Source organism: Lissotriton vulgaris, chromosome 12, assembly GCF_964263255.1.
Source record: "Lissotriton vulgaris chromosome 12, aLisVul1.2, whole genome shotgun sequence".
Lineage (NCBI taxonomy): Eukaryota > Metazoa > Chordata > Amphibia > Caudata > Salamandridae > Lissotriton > Lissotriton vulgaris.
In genome coordinates this window covers 25,768,502-25,785,167 of record NC_141700.1, presented here as the reverse complement: position 1 = coordinate 25,785,167, position 16,666 = coordinate 25,768,502, and the positions used below count along the sequence as shown (strand labels likewise).

The 16,666-nt window shown below is 51.2% G+C and overlaps 1 protein-coding gene across 2 annotated transcripts in view; it reads right to left on the bottom strand.

Annotated features, from left to right (window-relative positions):
• The window catches only part of LOC147673106 (occludin-like), a 154,612-nt gene that overhangs the window by 31,619 nt on the left and 106,327 nt on the right, over positions 1-16,666 (bottom strand). Inside the window, exon 3 of one of the 2 annotated variants that reach the window (XM_086946807.1) lies at positions 8,689-8,850. The exons of the other annotated variant lie outside the window; for it this stretch is intronic. Coding sequence (XP_086802933.1) covers positions 8,689-8,850 — 162 coding nt within the window. The remainder of the gene's footprint in view (positions 1-8,688; positions 8,851-16,666) is intronic. 2 annotated transcript variants of the gene reach the window in all.

Below are 16,666 nucleotides of genomic sequence, written 5' to 3'. Positions count from 1 at the left end.
AGAATACTATGGTCATGTCTATTTTGCCCAACATGAGCCATGCCATCAGCAGTATCAACAAGAGATGGTGGCAAAGCTATCTCCCTTACTCTCAGATCTTCAATCCACATTAGAAGATTACCGCCGGCACCTCCCACCTTCAGTGGCTGTTGCCAAGACTCCACCTCCACCAGTGGGATCACCAGTGCAACCAACTACTCCTACGATACTTTCAGTTCTGAATACTCCACAGTCAATTCCACTCCAGTAAACGATCTCTTTGGACAAAAAGAGCTGCGAAGGAGAACTTCGTGACACGACCACCGAATGAGACAAAGATATGATGTCTTTACCTACTTCACCAACACCTCCTTCGGTAGATTCTCCTCCGGAGGACTTCGGAAGATTCCGTAATCTGTTAGAACGAGTAGTGAAATGATTTGCTTTACCAATACCTTCAGAACAATCTGACTGTTTCTTAAATGATTTTAAGTAACCATTACGTAAGTCTGTCAGGGCTATACCCATAACTGATTACATCTGGGAAGAAGGTATTAAGAGTATGAAAACCCAGACCTCTATACCAACGGTACTTTCATGCCTTGACAAAAATTACAAAACTACAGCGGATGTGCCAGCGTGTCTCACGGGGCACCCTAAACAGGATTCTATGGTCATCAACATGCTTAACGCAGCTCAAACAAATCCTGCAGCACCTCTTTCAGCTCCTCCTGATAAGGACAGCAGACACTTTGATTCCATCTGCAAGCGGTTCTCCGTCCTGGCAGCACAACAGTGAGGATGGCTAATTCTCTGGCGATCTTAGGGCGCTATGATCACCAGATGTGCTCGGACATTGCCCTCTACATCAACCATCAGCCTGATGATGCCAAGGAGGAAGCAAAAAAGATCTTTCTTGAGGGGGAGGGAGCATCCAGTGAAGTTATAGATTCAGCCATGGACGTCGCCATCACAAGATTCAGGCAATTGGCAGGGGCGGCAGTTCTTAGAAGACAAGGATGGCTCAAAGCCACTTCATTCTGTCCGGAAGTTTAAAATAAGATTTTGGACCTCCTGTGTGATGGAGAGGCTCTTTTTGGAAATCATGTAGAGGAGGCCTTCAAAAACATCAAGGCGGACACCGATACCGCCAAGTCTTTAGGGATGCTGCAGTTACGGAAAACTCTTTTTTGTGGATCTCGGGGAAGAGGACAGCCTTCTTATAGAGGGGGTATCAACAGTACCATCACCATTCCTGTTCCTCGAATATTCAGTCTTATGTAAATGTATTTGAGCTTATATAGCGCACAGCTACCCACAAAGGGTTTCCCGGCGCTTGCTTAGGGAACCCGTCCTGGTATTCCCCTGTGAGATAACCCCGGCAGGGTATCCACAAGGTGAAAGCCAGGCATCCCGCCGCGAGGGGCCGTTGTGGAGATTAAGCAAGCTATTGCCCAGAGTCGCAGAGTGTGAACCCGTGAGTTGAGAAGGCACCGGAGCGAGAATTATCGATTCCGTGGAATTTTTGAGCCCAAGACCCGCCGAGGCGGGGAATTGAACCCTGGTCCAGGGCCGATCTCAGCTTCCGGCTCTGCCACCTCTAACCCCTGAGCCACACTTCTCCACTCTTATTGTCCCCAGTTCCAACCAAAATAACCACCTCAGGCATCTTATGTCGGATAAAATAAGGAAAAACACCATGTGCTGTCAAGGATACCAAGCGTCGCCAATTATACTTTACAGTCTCCGGCTCCAACTTCTCCATCTCCTTATGCTTCTCCGCCACCCCTTCCCCCCCCACCCCCCACCCCCCCACACCTTGGAGGCAACACTTCCAGCTACCCCCACTAATGGCAAACCATTACTACAGATCGGTGGGTTCTATGCCTGGTACAATTTGGACACACCATGGGGTTTCTCCAAAAAACACATATAACCCAACCACAAGCCTCCCTACAGAGTCATCTCAAGGCTCTTCAACAAGAGGCTAAAGTCATGCTTCGCAAAGGTGCGATCGAAAGAATTCCAGTGTCCCACAAGGGCAAAGGTTTCTACTCCCATTTCTTTTTGATCCGAAAGAAGTTAAGGCTTTGACGGCCAACTTTAAACCTCAGAAACCTCAACATCCATTTGAAAAAATAATAGTTTTGGATGGTCACATTGCAGGAAGTACTAAAGCTCCTAAACCAGCGCGACTTCATGACCACCCTAGACCTCCAAGATGCCTATTTCCACATACCCATTCACCCAAAACACAGGAAATATCTGTTGTTTATGGTTGCTGGACGCCACTACCAATTCAAGGTGCTCCCTTCCGGTCTCAAGTCCGCACCCAACATTTTTTCAAAGTGCCTTGCACAAGTCGCAGCGTTTCTCAGACAACGCCAACATCAAGTCTTTCCATATATGGACGACTACCTTCCAAGACAGCAGCGCAAGCGTCCATGAATGCCTGCACAGCTCTCTTCCGGCAACTGAGTCTTACTCTCAGCCTACAAAAATCCAAACAGAACCCATTGCAAACAATTGTCTTTCTAGGAGCCAAGTTAGATACGGTATGCTTAAAGTCGTATTATGCGGAAGAACGACAACAACGGCTTGTCATGCTTACAAATGCCATCAGAAGAAAAAATTCTTGTTCTGGCAGACTTTACAAATCACTCTTGAGAATGATGTCATCATGCATACCGCTCATCCCAGTCTGTTGCCTCAAAATGCAACCAATTCAGGAGGAGTTGGACAAGCAGTGGATAAAGTCCCCCGGCTCCTTCGACAACATCATCAAGGTTACTCCATGCATGCTAAAACCCTTAAAGTGGTGGTCAGACAAAAATCATCTGTCAATCTGGCTATTCCTACCACAATTAACAGCACCTTTAGTGATTACTACAAATGCGCCCCTGGAAGGATGAGGAGCTTACCTTCAAGAACTCCAAGTATGTGGCTTCATATCCCACATAAATTTACTGTAACTGAAAGCAGTAATTCTGGCCCTCCAAGCTTTTCTTCCCAGAATACAACATTCAACAGTGCTCGTCTGTATGAACGATACAACGACGATGCACTACATCACCAAGCAGGGTGGCACATGATGTTGCCTGCTTTCCAGGGAAGCACAGAATATACGGGAATGGTCTATAACACACAAAATCTGCCTCCGAGCTGAACATGTTCTGGGAAAACAAAATACGTTGCGGACACGCTCAGCAGGCTCACAACATCATGCCACAAGTGCAATCTACACCAGCAGACCCTACACAAGACCTTCCTTCGCTGGAGCAAACCAGACTTGAATCTATTCGAAACTCCCCAGAACCGCAAATGCCGGTATTATGCAAGTTGGCATCCCCAACTGGGGTCATGGGGGGATGCCTTTCGAATTGCATGGTCTGGCATCTTTGCTTACGTTTTTCTTCCCATTCCTCTCCTCCCAGGAGTCCTCTGGAAGATGAAGGTCGAACCCTGCAGACTGATTCTCATTGCTCCAGTCTGGCCACGTCAACACTGGTACACAATTACTTCTCCTATCCCAGGTTCCACACATCCGGTTTTCAGTCTTCTTCTGACAATGAACAAGGACAAATCCTTCAGCCGGATCCCAGGCACCTCCACTTATCAGCATGGCTCTTGAGTTCAATGAGTTCCAGCATTTGAACATACCCAGGGAAGGTAAAGAGATCTTAGTCAGGGCCCGTGCTGACAGTATAAACAAAACTTACCGCTTCAAGTGGAAACGTTTCTGCATCTGGTGCCATCAAGCAGAGATACATCGGCTTTCCTCTTCTCCGGGGCAAGTCTTACCATATTTTTTTACATCTGGCGCAATCAGGTTTAGCGCATACTTTGATAAAGGTTTACTTGGCAGCCATTTCCAGTTTTAGAAGATCTCTTCTCCACTGTTATGGTCTAGAATAATCAAAAAGTTCCTTAAAGGACTATTTCGTACATTTTTTCCTATAAAGTCTCCACCTATAGGAGTTGAACCCTGTTATCTCGTAATTGATTAAACCTCCCTTTGAACCAATTCACAAAGCAGAGATCATGTTCCGGTCATGGAAGCTGACTTTACTCCTTGCTTTACCCTCCGCCAGAGAGTCTGCAATATTCAGGCTTTTGTTTTACAGGAACCTTTTCTGCAATTCAGAACTGACGGAGTCCTCCGCACAAATCCAAAATTCATACCCAAGGTCCCTTCTAACTTCTATCTTAATGAACCTGTCCATCAATGCATTTTGGACATCTGCCGAGAAATTGGCATTGATGGACATGCCGTTTGATGGCAGTCGCCTGTTTGGCGACAAAGCGGACCACACGCTGGAACGCTTCAAGGACTCCAGGGTCACGACCAAGTCCTTGGGTCTCTCGACCCAGCGCCAGCAAACGCATTCGTTTCGCTCCTTTCGTGGCCAAGGAAGGGGCGGTCCCACGCGTGCTGCCAGCCACGCGCCACAACAGATTTATCAACGCGGCGGCGGCCGTGGAAACCGCCGTGGTGGCGGTCGGGGACAGCGGCGAGGTCAGTCCACACCTCCCCCCGCAGCATCCGCCTCTAAATCCTCCTAGTCCGTGCTTTCAGGCCCATGTGACGCCGGTGGGTGGCAGGGTTCGCCATCACCTCTCCCACTGGCACACAATAACATCGGACAGGTGGGTGCTGCAGCTCGTCCGAAGGGGCTACTCCCTCCCCTTCGAGACCACTCCTCCAGCCATGCCACCGCAGAACCACCGTGTGTCGGGGGACCACTTGGCACTTCTGAAGGAGGAAGTTACGGCCCTCTTGGCCAAGGGGGCCATCGAGCGCATTCCTGGGCCAGAAGTAGGACGTGGTTGCTATTCCCACTACTTTCTGGTACCCAAGAAGGACAAAGGGGGCCTACGTCCTATCTTGGACCTAAGGAACGTCAACGGCTACCTCCGGAAGGAGAAGTTCAAGATGTTGACATTGGCTCAGGTCTTGGCTGCTCTAGACCCGCAAGACTGGATGGTAGCGTTGGACTTGCAGGATGCGTATTTTCACATCCCCGTCCTGCCGGCCCACCGGCGTTACCTGCGGTTCACGGTAGGCCAGGAGCACTTTCAGTTTATCGTGCTCCCCTTCGGCCTTACCAGCGCCCCACGGGTGTTCACAAAGGTGATGGCGGTGGTCGCAGCCCATCTGCGCAGATTAGGGGTTTCAGTCTTCCCCTATCTAGACGACTGGTTGTTGAAGGCGGGCTCGCCCCGGACAGTCGTCCACCACCTTCAGATGACGGCAGACCTCCTGCATGGGCTGGGGTTTTCCATCAATGTGCCGAAATCACACCTGTGTCCCTCCCAAAAGCTCCTTTTCATCGGAGCGGTTCTCGACTCGGAGCAGATTCCGGTCTATCCACCGGAACGGCGGGTCCGGGATATACAGGCTTTGATTCCCATCTTCCAGCCGTTATCCCGGGTTTCGGTCAGGTTGACGCTGCGGCTACTGGGGCTGATGGCTTCCTGCATCCTTCTGGTGCATCACGCCCGGTGGCGGATGCGGGCTCTGCAGTGGGACCTGAAGTTTCAGTGGGCCCAGCATCAGGGCAACTTGTCCGACCATGTCCTGATCTCGGAGGGCACTGCGAGACAACTGCAGTGGTGGCTTACGGACCGCGATTGGGTCAGAGGCAAATCCCTCTCCCTCCCCCAGCCGGAGCACGTTGTTGTGACGGACGCGTCCCTCCAGGGCTGGGGAGGCCACTTGGGAGAGGCAGAGATCAGAGGCATCTGGTCTCCGGCGGAGTCCCGGCTCCATATAAACCTGTTGGAGCTACGGGCGATTCGTCTGGCACTAAAGGCATTCCTCCCCTTTGTCAACGGGAGTGTAGTGCAGTTGTTCACGAACAACACCACCGCCATGTGGTACTGCAACAAGCAGGGCGGGGTGGGGTCGTGGACCCTTTGCCAGGAGGCTCTGCGTCTCTGGCAATGGCTGGAACGTCAGGGCGTGACTCTGACGGTTCAACACCTGGCAGGTTCTCTGAACGCCAGGGCGGACGAACTCAGCCATCGGTGCTCGATGGATCACGAATGGCGTCTGAACTCGGACGTGGCGCAAGGCCTCTTTCTGCGATGGGGAGAGTCTTGGTTAGATCTATTCGCCACAGAAGAGAACGCGCAATGTCATCAGTTCTGCGCGTTGGAGTTTCCAAGACGGCACTCGCACGGCGACGCCTTTCGGCGCGAGTGGAGTTGCGGTCTGTTATACGCCTTTCCGCCTATACCACTTCTGCCCAGAGTGCTGAAGAAGATCAGGCGCGACCGGGCCCAAGTCATCCTTGTGGCTCCGGACTGGGCTCGAAGGTACTGGCATCCCGAGCTACTCAGCATGTCAGTCGGTCCCCCGATCCGCCTGCCCCTTCAGGAGGACCTTCTGTCGCAGCAGCAGGGGACGGTCCTCCACCCGAACCTGTCCAGCCTCCACCTCCATGCGTGGAGATTGAGCGGCGACAGTTGAGGCCATTTGACTTGCCTCCTGAAGTCTGTGATGTGATTCTGGCAGCCAGGCGTCCCTCCACAAAGTCGGTATACGCCTGCCGGTGGAACAGATTTGTGGCATGGTGCACAGCAAAGGCTGTGGATCCTCTTTCTGCCCCTCTTTTCGAGGTTCTCCTCTTTCTTCTTTCTCTTGCCCAGCAGGGCTCTGCTCTGGGCACTATCAAGGGCTACCTTTCGGCCTTTCTGAGGCTGCCTGATCAACCTTCTTTGTTCAAGTCCCCTAATGTAACAAGGTTCTTGAAGGGCATCACACACATGTATCCATCTGTTCCGTTTGTGATGCCTTAGTGGGACTTGAACCTGGTTCTAACCTTCTTGATGTGTGCTCCCTTTGAGCCACTTCATTCCTGTCCTCTCCGTCTCCTGACTTTAAAGACGGCCTTCCTGGTGGCCATCACCTCTGCCAGGAGAGTGAGTGAGCTCCAGGCTCTTTCTGTCAAACCTCCCTTCCTGTCCATTCATCCAGACAAGGTGGTTTTGAGAACTAGACCTGCTTTCCTGCCCAAGGTTGTCTCTGCTTTTCACATTGGGCAGTCCATCACCCTTCCCTCCTTCTTCCCGCCTCCGCATCCTTCAAAGGATGAAGAGCGGCTCCATCGTCTGGACCCAAAACGTGCGCTTTCATTTTATATGGATCGCACACGCCAGTTCCGGGTGGATGACCAACTGTTTGTTGGCTACGTGGGTGCGAAGAAGGGACGGGCGGTACATAAATGGACCATCTCTCGGTGGGTCGTTCTGTGCATCAAAGCGTGCTACTCTTTGGCTCGGAAGGAGCCTCCTGTTGGGCTGAGAGCCCATTCCACTCGGGCCACGGCGGCTACTACTGCCCTGGGCCGGGGAGTCCCTTTGCAGGACATTTGCCAGGTGGCTACGTGGGCCTCGCTGCACACCTTTGCGAGGCACTACTGCCTGGACAGTCAAGTCCGGAGGGATGGCTTCTTTGGCCGTTCGGTCCTCCAGGACTTTCTGGTGTAGGATTGTATTGGTTCGCAAACCCACCTCCGGGGTTGCTATTGCTGGGGTATCTATTCTAAGGTAAGGAATCTAATACTAACCTGCTTCTTTCAGATGAACAAGTTACTTACTTTCGGTAACGATATATCTGTAAGAAACAGTAGTTAGTATTAGATTCCTTACCGCCCCACCCATCCTCCACGTTCTGCGAACTGATACCTAGGGTTAAGGACATCCCTTTCAGGGCCCTAGTTTCAAATGGCACCAGTGTTGGTTCTCACATGGCTCTGCGTGTTCTGGCGCGGAAAAGCTGTGTACAAAGAACTGACGTCAGCGCGCGGAGGCGGCGTCTATATACTCCAGCGACGTCATCACGGCGCACGACGCCGACGACGGACGCGGAGCCGCAGGGGACGCCTGCAGACGACGCCTACCGACGCGCAGGGGTACTGCTACGCAAAAGTTTCCGGATCCAGACTGACGCCTGGGGATATTCTAAGGTAAGGAATCTAATACTAACTACTGTTTCTTACAGATATATCGTTACCGAAGGTAAGTAACTTGTTCGCTAGCACTGGTGCTCGAAAATCTGAGGTACTGGGCTTCTCCCAGGAGTGTTCTAGAGGGTGATTCAATCTGATTGGTTAGGACATAACTTTGGTCTCTGTTTTAATAATGACTATGATAGGTTATTAAACTAAGATGCCTAGGCTTTTTCTAGTTTATACCTATTATGGTACAACTATGTTAAAAGTACTGGAGACTCCCGTCATGACGACGGGGGAAGGATTTAAACATGTGAATCTATGATAGTTTCCAATACTGGAGAACTACAGTCATAGGTAAGTAACTAATTTCTTATATTGCGCCCACTGCAGAACTTACCTGCTTCTAGCCGCAGGGGTGAGTAGTTGGAATATATGGCAATGCATACAAAGAATGAGTTCTGCTTCTGCAAGACAAGTGGACGGGTCTGACAGAGGTCAGGCTACATAGTTAAAGATGCCTCATTACAATGGTTCATTACAATGGAAGGGAGCATCATGTATTTTATGAATCTCTTATTGAGCGTAGGTAGTCATTGATTTGTATTTCTAGTTTCTTAGGAAGTTCAGCTGGCTGTCCCCTCACTGCCATATTCATCATACAGCAGGGGTGCATATTCCTAACTGATCCGCACAACCCTCCACACCCCGCTTCTCTGATATTGGCCCTCTGGTGTCTCCTTACCACACTCACCCATTCTTCCACATTGGGCCCCTCTTGGACTGCAGCCAGGGGCTTGTCCCAGTACACGTTGGGCTTCCCATACCTCCAGATCTTATGTCGAGTCTTGTGCGCAAAGTAGCAGCTGACACAGAGTAGAATGGCGATGATGAACCCGCAGACGATGGCGATGGCCTGGGACAAAAGCAGAGACAATGGGTTATAGAGACTAGAAGTGATAGTGAGGCATTGGCATGAGAGACCATAAATTAGAGCATGGAAGAGCCAGTGGGGGCAGTAGGAGAAAAACAATGAGGTGGCGTATGGGAGGCACAGTGAGGCAGGAAGAGAGAGACAATGATAGTATGAAGAGACAATGAGACAAGGGGAGAGAGGCAAAGGGTTAGAGAGAATTTAGCAACCAATTAATTTTTCTTAAGGATTTTCAAGAGACAAGCAGCAGTGTTTTGCAGTCTCTGAATCTTTATTATCAGACCTTGTTGCATGTCCAGATAAATGGCACTGCAGCAGTCTAACCGTGAAAGCACGAGAGAGACAACCACAGTTGTCTGTAAGTCTTTGGTGATGAAAGGTAGCACCTTTTTAGACTTGTTAAAAGCTAGAGAGACAAAGGGTTAGAGAGAGGGAAAGAGATGCGAGGAAGAAACAGAAAGATGAGAGGGGGCAGGGAAAGGGTTAGAGAGAATGGAAGAAATTGAGTCAAGAGTTGCAGAGTGGGAGACACTGTGAGGAAGTAGGAGAGAGACAAATGGTTAGAGAGATGTTAGAGGAGACAGAGGGAAGTGAAGAAAAATAAAACTTTAGAAAGAGACAGCAGGGCAAAAGGCAATAAAAGAGATCAAATGAGATCTTAGGCGGAGAAGAAAAGGCTCATTGGGAACCCACAGTCTGTAGGGATACTTATGAGAGGTTGGACAAATAGACTTTTGGATGGAGAGAGAGACAGAACAAAAGGGAGAAGTAAAGAGAGAGGATAACTGGAAAAAGAGAGTGGGATGAAGATGTGTGGTCAAGAACCCCAAGGCTGCTGCAGGTCCTATAAAAGGGCAGAGGAGTTGTTCAAAGTAAAGGAGTGAGGGACAGCAGGAATAATAGAGAGGGTGAGAGAGTAAAAAGAAGAGAGACAGTATGGGAAAAGAAAAAATAGACAGCATGTCCATTACAATGGGCGTCAGCCATGCGGTTTCATTTCTCCACACCTCTGAGCCACACACTTACGCCCCTAAAGTCTGTGTCTAATTATCAGACTCAGAAGAGTAGCCCCTGGCTAATAAAAAACATAGATTAGTTGACCTTCCTATTCTCTGGGACTTGTCCCATTACAGACAAAAAACAGGAAGAAGAAGCGTTGACAAAGCCCGTACTGGATTTTTATTAGAGAAAGATTTTGGTATGAATGGGTGATTTTTTTGTGCGTGCTCTCCAACAGCACTAGAAAGAAAATTCCATAATAGACACAACATCTTGGGCTACAGCAGTCTGGACGGCAGCAACGGTGCAGTGCCTCCATGAAGGCAGAGGAGCGTCGCCCATCCCCTAAGAGTGCAGCATTATTGAAAAATACAATGGTAATAATACAAATTTATTACTATTTTATTTTTCATTCCGGCAGCAGTTGAGTATGAGGGTGGGGCTGAATCAATGAGGAAGAGTGTGCACTTTAGTTTAAAGTGTGCATTTTACTTTGGGAAGCTGTCTTACAACTGCCAGCCTGACATGCGCACTATAAACTCTCCAACACGAGCTGTCTGAGACAGCTGGTTGGAGCGCAAGCACAGGTCCCCAGGGCTTGAAGGAGCATCGTACCAGCGTGCTCCAGCCAATCCTGGTGCTTCTTTCATGCGGCCTAAGCATGAGAGCAGCACCAGGAATGGTAGAAGGGAGTTGGATGAGGGTCTGGGAGCCTATGCTCGAGCCACTAACTGCTGAGACGAAGAAGAGGAACACCGAGCACGACGCAGTAGGTAAGTAAACCTTATTTAATTTTAATTTTAAGTAGATTTAACTCACTGACAGGCACTATTAGAAACTTGCAGTGCCTTCACCCTCAACACCAGAGCTCTCAATCGTAGCCCGTTATAAATACTTTTTAAAATGGACCCCGATTGAGATCTTTGGCCTTGAATGTAAGATCACTGCTGTTTTTCTTTCAGTGCCTGTCAGTGGGCTAAATATTTGTCATACCAGTTTCATTTGCTACTGGCCGCCACTGATGGAAGATTAAAGTATCACCTTTTTCCAGAACGGACAGCATTAGCAGAGTTAACTGCTACCCCCAAAATGTTATGGTTAGTAGCCAGAAGTGGAAGTTTGGATTTTAAGTGGTGAACTTAAAAGGTATATATGGAAAACTATTACACAGTGGATACTTTTGACAAAAGCACAGTATTTCTATTGCAGCTCTAAGAAAGCCATAACGATATAAATCCAGCATAATGGGATAATGAAGCAAAGTGAAATAAATGAACATGCAAGAGAGATTACTGAATCACGCTATGACTATAAGAGATCCACACTATATGCACTTCCAAAACAAAAACTCAAACCAGCTGTATGTTGCCAGTCCTAAGGCATATGTTGCTCAATATGCATCCCTCAACAGGGCTCACTTGAGTCTTACTCCTTTACTTTCACTTTCCATCCTAAAGTACTGTGTAGAAGACCAGTCTTGTGGATGTCTCCACAGCACTGTCATTTCTATCATGTACAGTTCATGCTTTAACTTGCTAAAGAAAACTTAAAAAGGTTGAAGATCCTTAAACAATATGTAAGGTAGTAGAAGGCATCCCCACCTCATATACTCAGCAAATCACAGTTTGGTCTTCAAAAGACCAGGCAACGGCGAAGCAGGCCCACAGGAAATTACTCCGACCGAGCAAGGGAAAAAAAATTGTTTTCTACGCTGAGTATGTCTTTAGTATTAAATCTTTTTATTCATCGCAGAAATACCGACCCATGCTTATGAAGGCACCGGCCACACAATAACAATGCCAAAGTAACTCCATAGCAGGCGCAAGTGCCATCCATACAAGATGCGTTAAACACAGCAAGCCGCCTACAACCCAGTTGGGCCGGCCGCGTCTAAAGGCAAGAGAACTAGTCGAATGCTGTAGTCATGTGTGCAATAAAACCAAAACCCAAACTAACCCCCCCCTTTTCCTACCCCCCACTCCCCTCCTTGTCCGCTGAGTAAACCAAGCAAAACCCCCAGCCAATCCTGCAGCAATAAAGGGGCAGTCTTCGAACAATTTTATATCTGGACTCTCCGCTTGCGAGCCTTGGCCTTGGGCTCAGTGAGTGGAGTGTCTGCGAAATGCAGCAATCTCAGATAGCGGGGGCAACGCAGCTCCCTGAACTCCCCGGTGAGCAAAGTCAAGAACGGCCGCCAGAGGTCTGCGAACTCCTCACCTCTCCCCTCTGCCGTCAGGGATAGTTTCTCCATCCCTAGGATTGTCCAAAGTCTGTGTAGCCAGCCAAGTTGTATGGGGGGCTGCGGGTCTCTCCAGCGGGCCACAATGTTCTGCACAGCGGCCCCTAGTGCGATGGCAATCAGCCTCCCTCTCATGGATTTCAGGGGGTACATCAGCGCATTTGGTAAGCCAAGTAGTATATAGGCAGGGTATCTAGGGAGCTGGGTGTCTAAGTGCGTGTCTATGAGGTCCAGGATGATGGACCAGTATTGTCGCAGCCGCTCGCAGCGCCATAGCAGGTGTTCAAGTGTTCCCCGCTCCCCGCATCCTCTCCAACAGGGATCTCTTGCTTGGGGATCCCAGCAATGGATTCGCGCTGGGGTATGATACCAATATGTGGCTACTTTAGTCAGGGTCTCCGTGAGGCCGGTGTGATAGGCCGAGTGCCTGGCCCTGTGGTATATCCCTTCCCATTCTTTGCGCGTGAGTTGCCTCCCCAGGTCTTCCTCCCACCAAGCCTTCCCTGGATTATATGTGTATATGTTGGAGAGGAGCAAGTGTTGGTATAAATCTGAAAGTAATTTCTTCTCGGATGTGCGTGTGAGGAGCCATTTCTCGTACGGCGTGAGGAAACGCTGCGCTCCTGGCCTAATGGAGGGGTGTAGGACCCAGTGCCGGACCTGTAAATAGGGAAGTCGATCAGCCTCTTGTATCCCATACTCCTCCTTCACCTTCTGAAAGGAGAGGATGCCTTTGAGGTTGAACATGTGGCCCGCCTCCCTACAGGGAGTAGTCCTCCATGTTTTAAAGAGCTGTGGGTCAAGACCCGGTGTAAAGTCGGGATTCCCGAATATTGGCGTTAGCGGGGAGGGAAACGAAGTGAGTTCTCTCCGGACAGCCACCTGGTCCCACACCTTAATCACTGTACTCGTAATGTATGATGCATAGAGGTTAGGTGGCCTGTGATGCCGCGGTAAGAAGGGCACACCCTGGAGGGGTCGGCCAGCCACTGCTTGGTCCTGAAAGAGCCAATGCTTGCTGGATTCAAGTTGGTACCACTCCACCAGAGTGCGCAGCTGCGCTGCTTGAAAGTACAGGGTGAGGTCGGGCAGGCCCACGCCTCCATGGGCCGGGGGGAGAGTTGCGATCCGCTGCTTAAAGCGGGGATGACGCCTGTTCCATACATAACGCGCCAGATCCGCCTGGGTCTTCTGGAGCCATCCCGTCGGTGGGCGCAGAGGAAGGGTCTGGAAGACGTAGAGGACCTGCAGTAAGAGGGTCATCTTGATTGCCGCTACACGTCCTAGCCAGGAAAGTGTGAGACAATTCCATTTCCTCAGTGTCTCACTGAGTTGTGCGCTTAGCCTGGAGTAGTTGGCTTCCGCCGTGCCTCGCACTGTCGGCGCCAGTAAGACCCCCAGATACGGAACCGTGGAGTTGGACCACTGCAGGTCAAATTCGGCCTTGGCATCCGCCAACACATCAGGGGGCAGGGACACATTCAACGCCACCGATTTTTCCACATTGATTTTAAAACCCGAGGCCTGGGCGAAGGAGTGCAGCTCGACGAGGAGCGCCCGCAAGGATTGCATTGGGTCCATGAGAGAGAGCAGGATGTTGTCCGCATATAAGCTGATCTTGTGTGTGTCTCCCCCAAAGGGGATGCCTCTGATGCGGTGGTGCTGTCTGACCCGTTGTGCTAGTGGCTCCATGTAGAGCGCAAACAAGAGGGGAGAGAGCGGGCAGCCCTGCCTGGTCCCTCTGCCTATCGGAAAACGCGGCGAGGTATGACCATTGACTCGGACCGTCGCGGTGGGCTGTCTGTAGCAGTTAAATATCAGATTGCGGATAGTCTCCCCAAAGCCGAATCTCTGGAGCGTCTGTTCCAGATAGGGCCAGTGCACCCGGTGAAACGCCTTCTCAGCGTCTATGGTGAGAAGCATACAACCCGGTCTTGTGCGAGATCCTGCTTCGATGAGGTGGAGGACGCGTCTGGTGTTATCGCTCGTTTGCCGCTGGGGGATGAAGCCGGCCTGGTCGGGTTCAACCAGCTGCTGCATATAGGGCGCCAATCGGCTTGCAATGATACCTGTATACAGCTTAAGGTCTACGTTTAATAGGGATATCGGCCTGTAGGAGCCGCAGCGAGTGGGGTCCCTGCCAGCTTTGGGTATCACCGAAATTGCCGCCTCCAGTAGTTCCGGAGGGATAGCCCCGGCCTGATCGAAGGTGTTGAAGAGATCCCGCAGCAAAGGGGCCACCTGCTGGCAGAACTTCTTATAAAAAGCCGCGGAGTAGCCATCTGGGCCCGGGGATTTCCCCAGCTTGAGGCGGGAGATCGCTGAAATGACTTCCTCCAGGCCTATGGGCCTATCGAGGAACTGTGATTGCACCTCGCTCAGCGATGGAAGGGTCGCCCCTTCCAGGTAGTCGCTGCCGCGCTGTAAGTCCAGCCTGTCTGCTTCATATAGGTCAGCATAGAAGGCCCCGAATGCTGCCGCGATGGCGGCGTCGTCGGTGAGTGAGTCACCTTGAGGAGATTGGATGGCATGGATGTGTCGCTGCTGCCGTTGTTCCCGCAGTTTGCAAGCCAACAGTTTTCCGCATCGGTCGCCACCGGTGTAGTAGGCATGTTTCAGGCGTATAGCGGCGAACTCCGCGACGTCCTGATCCAGTGCAGCCAACATCTTCCGCTCCGTGCAGATCTGGCGCCAAGCCCTGGCAGACCCAGTACGTTGGTGTAGTTGCTCCTGCTCGGTTACGCGCTGTGTGAGTTCAGCCCTCTTCTGCGCGCGTTCCCTATTATTGGCCGCGGCTAGTGAAATAAACTCGCTGCGGAGGACAGCTTTAAGCGTCGCCCATTGGGTAGCTTTGGTAGTGTCGCCGTTAGCGTTGTGTGTGAGGAATTGGCTGATGGCTGCCTTGATCTTCTCCACCGAGGAGGGGTTCTGCAGCAAGCCATCTCGCAAGCGCCAGTGTCGTTGTGGGCTAGGTGTGTCTGGTACCAGAAAGGATGCTTCTATCGGAGAGTGATCGGATAGCGAGGCCGGGTGGATCTCAACATCTTGTGCGCGCGTCGCTAGTTGGGCGGAACACAGAAGGTAATCTAGTCGCGCATAAGACTTATGGGCTGCCGAGTAGTGAGTGTAGGCTGTGGCATGGGGATGGTAGTGTCTCCACAGGTCGACTATTCCCAGGTCTGCAAGGTGTGCGTGCCCCTCCGCTGACAATGCCCCCACCTGGCCGAACCACTGGTTGGAGCGGTCAGCGATGTTATGAAACACCAGGTTGAGGTCCCCCCTAGTAATAGGTGCTGATGCGTGGTGGCTGTGGCAGCTTCTAGTGCGGAATGTAAGTACTTCTCTTGTCCTTCATTGGGTGCGTACATGGAACCTATCAATAGTGTCTGCCCCGCCACGAGGAAGCGATGGACCAGTAGCCTACCCTTCACTTCCGCCTCCTTCTGCAACACCCGTCCCCTGAAGGACCTTGCCACCAGAATTGCCACCCCGGCTACCTTCTTGGAAGCGGACGAAAAAAGCTGCTCCGGGAAGGAGCAGGACCGAAGCCTATGGTGGTCCTTGGACAGCAGATGCATCTCTTGCAGAAGGCATATGTCGGCTTGTGAGTGTTCTAGGAAGGAGAGGATCGCCCTGCGCTTGTTGGGGCTGTTAAGCCCTCTAACATTTAGGGAAAGTACAGTCAGCGTACGTGTCATCCTAAGCGTGGAACAGGGGCAGGCGCATGTTTAGAGCGGGCTGGAGGCGTGAAAAGGAGAAAAAAAACAGCGATGCATCTCAGCGACCGTGGACAAGGAGGCCCCTCCACCCCTTCCCCCTTCCCCCCCTCCAAAAGACTGTCCCACCCGAACCCCAACTGGAAATCCCATCAGCTCCCACCCAGCCCTCCCCCCTCCTCCCACCCTTCTCCCTCCCCCCATCAATACCCCAACTTGAAACCCCAAAGAACAAACCATAGTCTCGGTCCTGATTGGCAGTTCAGGTCCGCAGAAGTGTCTCAGTGGGAAACGTGGCAGTGGTGGCTCCCCTTCGGCCCCCCACCTCCCCCATCATTAAAGCAAAGTGAGGTGATCGACCCCCATTATGCTATTCATGGAGCAACAGTGGTATCCCGCACCACTTCTTGGACAGCCGCCGCTTGTTCCTGGGCGATCGTCGCAGGGTCTGGCCTCAGGCGCGTCCCACGCCTGCGCCTTCTTCTGACCCTCTGCCAGCCCTCCTGGTTACGCTGCGTCAGTCTGTCTCGCGATCCATGGGGCGAACCATCCTCCGAGTCCGTGGGATCTGGCAGGTCAATATTTAGGAGGGTACAGGTGTCGCTGAGGGAGCGAAGTTGATGCAGTTTCCCCTGCCATTTGAAAATGATCCAGAACGGATGGCCCCATGAATATGGCACCTCTTTCTCGCGTAGGAAGGTTGTTACTACCTTGAATTTGTGCCTCTTTTGCAGCGTGATGGCTGACAGGTCCTGAAACAGGGCGATGGCAACCCCTCTAAATTGCAGAGGCTGTTTCCGCCGGGCCTCCTGGACGATCCGTTCTTTCACTGGAAAATCAGGGA